Here is an 11,246-nt window from a genome sequence, read left to right on the forward strand (position 1 = left end):
AATCCAACCAGTTCTGTCTTCAAACTATATATCCATAATCTGGCTTTTACCTTTCCTTCCCATTCTTCCTTCCCCTCTCATCTTTCCTTTTCTCCCAGACATTTTCCATCACTGAGATGTCAGCTTCTGAGGAAACAAGGCAATGAGGATGATGGGGCTCTCTGTGTCATCATCTGTGGCAATGTGCCTGGTATCCAAGGAAATGGGATGGTGTGAGAGGGGGGCTGTCCAGTGTTGGTGGCAGCATGCCCAGGCTGCCAAGGAAATAAGGCAGGAGGAAGAACAAAGTGGCAGACGCAAGAGACAGCCTGAGTGTTTAAGAGAATGATGACACTGAACAAATGCCTTAATCAATTGAGCAAATAATCAAATATATCTAAGATACTTGGAGCCAGGTTTCTTACTAAGTAAGGATTCACAAACATGGAACAGAAAGAGCCAAAAAGAACCCTAAGATGTTGGACTGGCATTGGAAGTATTAGTATGAGCCCATTTCAAAAAAAAAATATATGTATACAGAACAGTTAAAGGTGTTTGTATACATGTGTATATATGTACACACATACAGGTCTTCGTTCTGTGGGCTGAAAGGTCCTAGAACAGTGATATCCCAGTAGCAATGAAAATACTGTGTGCTCAGATCTTAGATACTAACTGCCATCTTTCACTAAATGAAAGTCCAGGGATCCCTGGGTGGCGCAGCGGTTTGGCGCCTGCCTTTGACCCAGGGCACGATCCTGGAGACCCGGGATCGAATCCCACATCAGGCTCCCGGTGCATGGAGCCTGCTTCTCCCTCTGCCTGTGTCTCCGCCTCTCTCTCTCTCTCTCTCTCTGTGTGACTATCATAAATAAATAAATTAAAAAAGAAAAAAAAAAAAAGAAAGTCCACTAAAGAGCTCCTTGGAGAAATGGCTGATTTCGGAGCTGAAGCATGGAAAGCGCAAGAAAGCAAAATCTTGCTATGCCAGAAAATAAGGAAATTCTCAGAGAATGATTGGAATATGTCAAAAGAATAAAAGAACTAATATGAATGGATTCTCACTGGTCAAACTGGGGGAAATCTGAGCATTTGAAATAAAATGGGAGCACCAAATTTTAACCCACTGAATCAAATAGGAGTCCATAATGAAATAAATACATACACACACACACAGAAAGCTCTTTCTTACAGTACGTCAATTTATTAATTATATTAATCTAAATATTAATTAATAATTATTAATCTAAAATTATTATTTTAGAATGACAGAGGTAATCACCATTTGACATTAGAGTGGTAGTTGACATAGGCAGGAACTGTCAATGGAGGCTAGGGCTGGCGCGTAGAGGTTTCACAAGGAACAGGATATTGGCATCATGTCAGATTATCTCCCCCACAAACAGTAAGCAAACACAAAAGGGGAAATAGTGACTTCACAGTGGTGAAATCTAGCAGATACCAACTAGCAGGTCAACATACTATGCCTTCAAATGTGATTCACTGAGAAGAGCACAGTATGATTCCTCTGGCATTCCTGCTATAGATGCATGGCCTGATTCTGGTCATGAGGAAACTGGACAGACCCAGGTTTAGGGTCATCTTAGAGAATAGAAAACCTGTATTCTTTAAGACCCCTTTCAAGGACACAAGAGACAGAAAAAGACTAATAAAACCATTCCAGACTGAAGGACTTTAAGGAAACCAGACAAGTAAAAGTAATGTGCGTTTGCAGGTAGGATTTTAGTTGAGAAAGGAAAAATAGCCATTATTAAGACAGGTGGCAAAATCTGAGATGGATGGTTGATATATCAATGTTTGTTTCCTGACTGGAAGGAGTACATGGTAGTAATACAGGAGTATCCTTGCTTTGCAGGGAGGGGATACATACTGTAGTATTTAAAGATAATGGGTCAACAGATCTCTCTCTAATGAAAGAGAAATGAGGTAAATGTAGTAAAATTTAACAGGAAATCCGTGTCAAGGGCATTCAACTGTTCTTAATTTTCTTTAGTTTTGGAACTATTTAAAAATTTAAAAATCTAAATTAAAAATGTATATGGGAGTACCCGGGTGGCTCAGTTTGTTAAATGTCTGACTCTTGATTTTGGCTCAGGTCATGATCTCAGGGTTGTGAGATCAAGCTCCGAATCAAGCCCCACATCAGGCTCCACACTCAGCCCAGAGTCTGCTTGTCCCTCTCCCTCCCTCCACATGCACTGTGCACCTGCTCTTGCTCTCTAATAAATAAGGAAAATCTTAAAAAAAAAAAAAAAAAAAAAAAAAAAAGGTGTTTCCAAAATCTTTTTGGTAACTTGAAATTTTAAAGTTATAGTAAGGTAAGTTAAATGATGAGTATCTGTTGACTACTTAGATCATTTCCAAATAAAAAAAAATACTGAAACATTAATTACTGAACACAGATTTATCCACTTTTCACTCACCAGGGAGTCTGCTGAAGAGAGAATCTCTCCATCTCCGTCTCAGTCTGTCCCTCCCCACCCACGCTCACTCTAAAAAAATAAACCTCAAAAAAATACATGTGTATATATACATATGTGTAAGTGGATGTATTTGTATGTATCCATAATCTAACCACTCCCATCACCTCCACTACCACCACTGCAATTCACTTGGATTGCTACAGTAGCTTCCAAATGGTCTCCCTGCTTTTGCCCTTGTCCGTCCTTCAATCTATTTTCAACAGAGCAGCTAGAGTGAGACTATAAAAGCACATGGTATTATTGGCAATCAGGATTTCCACAGAGAAAAGAAATGCAACCCAGCAGTGAATGCTTTGTCCAGTCAGGCACTCCTGGACTCCCTGTACATAAGTTCTCCCAATAAACCTGTTATCTCGGGGGGGGACACAACAACAACAAAAATGTTAAAATTAAGTATACAATATAAGAAGGTGAAAAAAAAACAAAACCCGCGGCACTGGCTTTATACTGTATTAGTATGAATTCACACTGCTTAAAAATACCTATTTTCTGGGGCAGCCCAGGTGGCTTGGCGGTTTAGCACCTGCCTTCAGTCCAGGGCCTGATTCTGGAGACCCGGGATCAAGTCCCACGTCAGGCTCCCTGCATAGAGCCTGCTTCTCCCTCTGCCTGTGTCTCTGCCTCTCTCTTTCTCTGTGTCTCTCATGAATAAATAAAATCTTTTTAAAAATAAATAAAATAAAAATACCTATTTCCTTGTTCTCAGGACATATACGAGGAAATGTTTACGAGTTTCGTATTCTCTGCAGCCTACTTTCAGATGGTGGAAGAGAAGGAAAGTATGGGGAAGAGTGAATGTGGCAGAGTGTTAACAGTTGGTAAATCTAGAGGAGGGAAAAATACAGGGTATCACTGTACTGATCTTTTCATTTCCTGCGGTTTTTGAGAAAAACTTCTCTGTGGCTTAAAAACAATTGAAAGTAGGTTGATAAATGTATATCCATCAAATACTCCTGAAGCATCCAAAAGAAAGTGGTGGTGCTGGTCACCTCTAAAGTACCTCTAAAATATATTGCCTATTCCAACATCCTCTTCAATACCTAGATGTTCCTCCATATTTGTAAACTATGGTAGCTATTATTTTTAGCCTCCTCAGAGCAGCAAGTTTTCCCACCTGACCTTGACCATTTATGTATTCATTTCTTTTTTGTCAGTTTAGAAAGATAAGAAATGGCCACCAGGTTTAACAAAATGGAAATCAGTGGTGACCTTAGTAAGAGCAGCTTCGGTGGAGTGGTGAAGCCTGGCTGTGGGGAGTTCAAGAGACAATGAGAAAAGTGAAACTGGAGTCAGTGAACAAGGTTTATTTTTATTTTTCTTTTCTTAAGAATTCTGCTGTAAAATAAAAAGAAATGCAGGAGCAGCTAGAGAATATCTAAAGAGGATTTCGAGGGTTTTTTCTTTACTCGGAATAGGAGCAACAACTACGTGTTTATTACTAGGAGAGATGACCTGGTACAGAGGCAAATGATGATATGTTCCCTAACAGAAGGAAGAAGTCTTGAGCAGCACTCTTGACTAAAGAGGAGGGATCTATGGCATATGGTGCTCCAGCGAGAAGCCATTCGTTCCCAACAAGAGAAGAGAAAGCAAGTATGCTGGCAGGTGGGTAGATTAGGTAGTGGGAGAAACAACCACAACAACAACAACAACAACCATCAGAGTGGGAGAATGAGAGGACCAGGCAAATATGACCAGTCAGACCACACTTAAAGGCCTGTTTCAGATTACTATCATCATCAGTTAGATTTAACCAAGCCTGTGGTTCATCCATGAGAGAACTGCAAAGGTACCGAGGGTGTAAGCGAGAGAACGGTGATCATGAGCATGAGTGGAACTGACCTGGCTAAGGGGGGAGTGATCACACAGAGGAAATGGGGAACAGTGAAATGATAGCAGCGTCCCAGCAGGGCCACAGAGCCCAGTAGAATGCAGAAGGGAGTGAGCTGGTAAGAGCGGAAAATAGCAGTGAAAAAGCAAGGTGACTGTCCCACCTTTAGAGGCCCAGATGGCAAAAAAAGTTCCAAGAATGCAAATGGCCACCATTCACCAGGCCTTCAGGCAAGGTAGTGGCCACCAGGGGGGCCAGGCGGCTGCGTGGTCAGCGCTGGAAGGCCAACTTTCACAGAAGACACTGATGATATAAAAGAAACCACAGAAGCAGATAGAAACTTCTGACTTTGTATATACTACCTTACATGTAGCAAGAGGTTTCTCGAGACAGCGAGGGAGAGAGGAAAAGACAAGGAGAGGAAAGACATATGGGTGACAATTAAGCAAATGAACAGATGCTTTCCAACACAGATTATCAGGGAACTGCAAATTAAAACAACAATGGGGGGTCCCTGGGGGGCTCAGTCGGTTGGGCGTCAGACTCTTGATGTCACTCTTGATGTCGGTTCAGGTCACAATCTCAGCGTCATGAGATCAAGCCCCAAGTCCAGCTCCACAGTCAGTGGGAGTCTGCTGCGGATCCTCTCCCTCCGTCCCCATCATACACATACACATACACTCTAATAAATAAGCAAACCTTAAAACAATATACCACGCACACTAATTAGAATGGCTAAAATCCAAAACACTGGCAACATCAGATATTAGTGAGGATATGGATTAACAAGAACATGCACTGCTAACAGGAAAGCAAAACAGCACACAGCCATTTTGAAAGACAGTTTGGAACTTTCTTGAAAAACTAAATATGCTCTTACCATATGATGCAACAATTGTGCTTCTTGGTATTTACCCAACTGATTTGAAAACATGTCCACACAAGAAAGCTGCACATGAACACAGCAGCCAATATTTTAAAGCAACCAAGATATCCTTCAATAGGTAAATGGATAAACAAACTGTGCTAGGGACTGAATTGTGCCCCCCAAATTTATTTGTTGAAGCCATAACCCCCTCCAGTGTACCCTAATCTGATAGGACTGTGGCCTTATAGAAAGGGGGGGTGGGGCGGGGGGGAGAGAGAGAGAGAGAGATCCTTCCCCAACCCCTTCCCCTCTCATTCTCTTCCCTTTCCCTTCACTTCTCTCCTCCTCCCCCTTTCACCTCTCGTGCCTCTGCCTTGTGAGGACACAGTGAAAAGGCAGCTATCCACAAGCTAGGAAGACAGCCCTCACCAGAACCTTACCATGCTGGCGCCTGATTTCAGACTGTCGGGGAAAAAAAATTTCTGTGATTTAAACCACTCAGTCTATGGTATTTTGTTACAGCAGGCTGAGAGACCAATGCACTGTAGTATATCCATACAATGGACTATTATTCAGTGCTTCAAAAAAAAGAGCTATCAAGCCATGAAAAATCATAGACAAATCTTAAGTGCATGTTGCTAAGTGGAAAAAGCTACCAGGGATGCCTGGGTGGCTCAGGGGTTGAGTGTCTGCCTTTGAATCAGGTCATGACCCCGGGGTCCTGGGATCTGGTCCCACATCGGGCTCCCTGGAGGGAGCTTGCTTCTCCTTCTGCCTGTCTCTGCCTCTGTGTGTCTCTCATGAACAAATAAATAAAAATATTTTTTAAAAAAAGAAAGAAAAAAGAAAAAGCTACCTACTAACAAGTCTAACTATATGACATTCTGGAAAAGGCAAAACCAGGTAGATAGTGAAAAGATCAGTGGTTGCTCAGGAGGGAAGGAGAGATGAATAGTGGAGCACAGGGGATTTCTTAGATACAAGAAACTATTCTATGGGATATGTACATACATGACATTAGGTATTCGTCAAAACCCACAAAATGTACAACACCTAGGGAATCTTATTGTATACTATGGACTTTAGTTAAGGATATTGGATCAATATTGGCTTATTAATTGTAATAAATTTACTACATTAACACAGATGTTACCAATATGTAAATTGGCGGTGGAGGGGGGTGTATATAGAATTCTATGTACTATCCACTCAATTATTCTGTAAATCTAAAACTACTAAAAAGAAAGCCTATTAAGTACTAAAAATAATTATTTGAAATTCAGGGGGCACCTGGCTGGCTCAGTCAATAGAGCATGCAACTCTTGATCTCAGGGTTGTGAGTTCAAGCCCATGTTGGGTGAGAGATAACTTAAAAATAAGTAAAAATCTTAAAATAAAGTAATTATGTGAAATTCAGATTTCAGTGTCCATAAATAAAGTAGTATGGGAACACAGCCATACTCATTTACATGTTCAGTTTACATTGCCTATGGCTGCTTCTACACTATAACGGCAGAGTTGAGTAGTTTCAACAGAGACCACAGGACCACAAAGCCTAAAATACTTACTATCTGGACCTTTACAGAAAATGTTTGTTGACCACTGCTCTAAATTTCATTACCCAGTGAAAGGAAAAAAGCACATCCTACCACAGGCTGTTCTGAGTTAATCACTTTTATTTAATTATTCAAGTTGTTAGAGTCACAAGTACTAATTACATAATCTGAATTTTTAAATTTAACTGGCTACCTTCTATTTATTTTTATTTATTTTTTAATTTATTTATTCATGAGAGACAGAGAGAGGCAGAGAGGCAGAGAGGCAGAGACACAGGCAGAGGGAGAAGCAGGCTCCATGCAGGGAGCCTGATGTGGAACTTGATCCCGGGTCTCCAGGATCACGCCCTGGGCTGAAGGCGGCGCTAAACCGCTGAGCCACCCGGGCTGCCCACTACCTTCTAGTATTAAAAAAAAAATCAAATAAGTGAAATCTTTGAATACTCAAAATGGCAACTCCCAGAAAAAGAATATATTCTACAAAAAACAGTAGCAGACAGTAGTGTTTCACCTTAGTGCCCGCAAAATCTATCCTTACTGAATACCTAACAAATCAGAATTAAAGTGTGCAACCAAGGCTGTTAACAGTTTGAAAAGAAAAGCCTGGAAAACAATGGGAAATCAGCACATTCAGGAAGGGGCAGGGCAGGATACCTGAGTTAAGTCAGTGAACGGACTACAAAAAATTGAATGCTCTCTTAAAGAACATTAGGCATCAACTTATCAGATGATCAGCAAAATGCAGCCTGAGTATCAGAAGACAAAATTATGCCTTTAGGAAGTGCCCCACAGTTGTAGTTTAAGAAATACCATGGAGGGATCCCTGGGTGGCGCAGTGGTTTGGCGCCTGCCTTTGGCCCAGGGCGCGATCCTGGAGACCCGGGATCGAATCCCACATCGGGCTCCCGGTGTATGGAGCCTGCTTCTCCCTCTGCCTATGTCTCTCTCTCTCTCTCTCTCTCTCTCTCTCTGTGATCATAAATAAATAAAAATTTAAAAAAAAGAAATACCATGAAAAGGCCTTTATCTGATATGTCATTTGCAAATATCTTCTCCCATTCTGTAGGTTGTCTTTTAGTTTTGCTGACTGTTTCGTTTGCTGTGCAGAAGCTTTTTATCTTAAGTCCCAATAATTCATTTTTGCTTTTGTTTCCCTTGTCTTCACAGATGTATCCTGCAAGAAGCTGCTGTGGTCAAGTACAAAAAGGGTGTTGCCTGTTTCTCCTCTAGGATTTTGATGGATTCTTGTCTCACATTTAGATTTCTCATTCATTTTTTTACCCCAAATATACAGATGCAGTGAAACGCTGGAACACCTGCACCCTAATATTTATAGAAGCAATGTCCACAATAGTCAAACTGTGGAAGAAGGAGCCTGGGTGTCCATCAAAAGATGAACGGATAAAGAAGATGTGGTCTATGTATACAATGGAATATTACTCAGCCATTAGAAACAACAAATACCCACCATTTGCTTCCACGTGGATGGAACTGGAGGGTATGCTGAGTAAAGTAAGTCAACTGGAGAAGGACAAACGCTATATGATCTCATTCATTTGGGGAATATAAAAAATAATAAAAGGGAATAAAGGGGAAAGGAGAGAAAATGAGTGGGAGGTATCAGTGAGGGAGACAGAACATGAGAGACTCCTAACTGGGAAATGAACAAGGAAGGGGTGGTGGAAAGGGAGGTGGGCGGGTGGTGGGGGTGACTGGGTGACAGGCACTGAGGGGGGCACTTCACGGGTTGAGCACTGGGTGTTATGCTATATGTTGGCAAACTGAACTCCAATAAAAAAATACAAAAAAAAAAAAAAAAAAAAAAGGAAAGAAAGAAAGAAGAAATACCATGAAAAGGGCAGCCAGAGTGGCTCGCGGTTTAGCACCGCCTTCAACCCAGGGCATGATCCTGGAGACCCAGGATTGAATCCCACATCGGGATCCCTGCATGGAGCCTGCTTCTCCCACTGTCTGTGTCTCTGCTTCTCTCTCTGTGTCCCTCATGAATAAATAAATAAAATATTTAAAAAAAAAAAGAAAATACCATGAAAAAGTAATAGTTGACTAGCTGATCAAAAATCGTAACTACCAAAAAAAAAAATCGTAACTACCTGATACTCTGAAATAGATTTATTAATAAACGGGGTGGGGGGGGTGGATCTTGGAAAGAATCAAATCTGCAGAAATAATTAAGGAAAGCATTATAGAATAGTGACTAAGGGCACAGGCTCTGGAGTGAACAAACCTGGTTCTGATCCTGCTTGGGCCACTCACTAGCTGGAAGATTGCACATTCAGTCTTTCTCAGCCTCAGTTTTCTCATCCGTAAATTCATAAATAACTACTGGCCCTCCTGGGAGGATTAAAGAAGATAATGCAGGGGGATCCCTGGGTGGCTTAGAGGTTTGGCACCTGCCTTTGGCCCAGGGCCTGATCCTGGAGTCCCAGGATCGAGTCCCGCGTCAGGCTCCCTGCATGGGGTCTGCTTCTCCCTCTGCCTGTGTCTCTGCCTCCCTCTCTCTCTCTCTCTATCATGAATAAATAAACAAATAAATGTAAAAAAAATTTTAAAAATAAAGAAGATAATGCATGTAAAAGCGCCGCAGGATACCTGACACGAATAAAGCGCCAGATAAACGGTAACTCTTACTATTACCGCTGTATTTGGCTCAGAAAGATAACACTTGAAATTGACAGCCCTACAGTTCTATTCCAGCAACTGCTTTAAGCAATCTGCCAAGGACAACACAAATCTCGCGCTGCATACAATTGAAGAGAAGTTCTGTCCGTGGAAAATCAAAATGAGGGCTTCAGTTCAATAAAACGGAATTGAGATGTGCACTCTTGATACTCAGAATAACGGCTCAAGGGGGGGAAAAGACGAACGGGAGTCTGGGTTTCTCCCCCCTTCCCCCAAGTTCCAAAGCAGGTGAACCGGCGTCGGGTCACAACAGGGCCCCTTGACCTGCGCTGTCCCAACTTCTCCCTGAGGCCCACTAATCCCAGCATTGGGATTACGTCGCACAACAAAGGCACGAAGCAGAAAGGTTCCTTTAGATAACCTGGATGACGAGGCTGCCCCGCTCTCGTTCCCACTGCATTCCATCCGACTCTTCCTGACCACAGAATATACGTAAGGAGAGAAAGAAAAAAGAAAAAAAAAAGAAAAAAAAAAGCTGTTTCAGGAGGGCGGTCAGATTTACGTCCGTTTTTAAGTGGTTAGGTTGCAGTCAGGGGCCCAAGGTCAGGGGCCTTGGTTCTCAGCCAAAATGAGAATGCCTTGGTTCTCAGGGCAGCCCAAGCGCCGCCTGCAGCCCAGGGCGCGACCCCGGGGTCCCGGGATCGAGTCCCCCGTCGGGCTCCCCGCACGGAGCCTGCTTCTCCCTCTGCCTGGGTCTCTGCCTCTCTCTCTCTCTCATGGACGTCAGCCTAAAGCCAGAGAGGCAGCTGCGACACGGAGACCTCTGTAAACACTCCGGTTCTCCGTCGCACCTACAGACACGCTCCACGGCGATCACCGCGCGCCGTCCACGCGGCCTTTGCGGGGGTCACAGCCTTCGCCCCGCCCCTCCTCGCTCCCACACAACAACCGCCGGACCTGCTTCCCTCCCGGAGGCCACGGCGCAAACCGAGAATCCCAACCGGGCAGCGCTGTACGCTCGCGGCTGCCAGGGCCGACTCCGACCCGGGACGCCAGACGCGGACGGAAGCGGCGAGCTAGCCCACACCTGTCCCCACAAGCGGGCGGAAGGAGGAAGGACCCCCACCCCCTCCCCGGCCACTCACCCCAGTCCTCATCCGCTCGGTGAGAGAGACCGGGGCTCAGAGGCGACTCCATGGTGCCGGCAACGCCAGCGGGATCCCCCGGCCCGGAACTCGCGCACTACTAGCCGGGACGGCGGCTGCCGGCAGACAAAATACTCCCGGCCCCGCCCCCTCTCCGGCCCCGGCCCTGCGGACGGTGGCCGAGTGAAGACAAAGTGCCTCCGCTGCCCCCGGGAGCTTGCGCAAGTCAGAAACGGACGGAGTGTCCCGCTGTCTTCATGGGAACAAGTGAGGGAAGGAAGGAGGGAAGGAGGGAAGGAGGGAAGGAGGGAAGGAAGGAAGGAAGGAAGGAAGGAAGGAAGGAAGGAGGAAGGAAGGAGGAAGGAAGGAAGGAAGAAGGAAGGAAGGAGGAATGAAGGAGGGAAGGAAGGAGTGAGGGGAAGAAGAAGAAGGAAGTGATGGTGGGAGTATAAGGCCTTCAGGAATAAGGACTGAAGGAAGGAAGGAAGCGAATGTTATGAAGAATGAAGAAAAGAAAAAAACGAAAGAAAGAAAAAGAAAAATAAGAAAAGAGAAGAAAGAAAGAAAGAAAGAGAAAGGAAGGAAAGAAAAAGGAAGAGACATAAACAGCACTTCGGTTAAATAAAATGCACTGATAATATGAAAAATGAAAACGAAAAGCCCTTTGTGAACATAGTGGCTTGTTCCCCTGAATATCCTTCTTAATGCGACAGCGGAGCCATC

The 11,246-nt window shown here is 43.8% G+C and overlaps 1 protein-coding gene across 4 annotated transcripts in view; it reads right to left on the reverse strand.

Moving 5' to 3' along the window:
• ATF6 (activating transcription factor 6) overlaps positions 1–10,682 on the reverse strand; it is a 197,458-nt gene extending 186,776 nt beyond the window's left edge. The window contains exons 1-2 of one of the 4 annotated variants that reach the window (XR_007409036.1): positions 10,524–10,667; positions 9,800–9,853 (exon numbers count right to left, since the gene is read on the reverse strand). Coding sequence is in view for 3 of the 4 variants with exons in the window: in XM_025420856.3 (XP_025276641.1) it covers positions 9,800–9,853; positions 10,524–10,575 (106 nt within the window). In the remaining variant the exon portion in view is untranslated. Of the gene's footprint in view, positions 1–50; positions 79–9,799; positions 9,854–10,523 lie in introns of those variants that run through there. The other 3 variants (XM_025420856.3, XM_025420857.3, XM_025420858.2) reach the window with 3 other exon arrangements.
• Positions 10,683–11,246: the final 564 nt, after the last annotated feature.

This window comes from Canis lupus, chromosome 38 (assembly GCF_003254725.2).
Source record: "Canis lupus dingo isolate Sandy chromosome 38, ASM325472v2, whole genome shotgun sequence".
Classification (NCBI taxonomy): domain Eukaryota; kingdom Metazoa; phylum Chordata; class Mammalia; order Carnivora; family Canidae; genus Canis; species Canis lupus.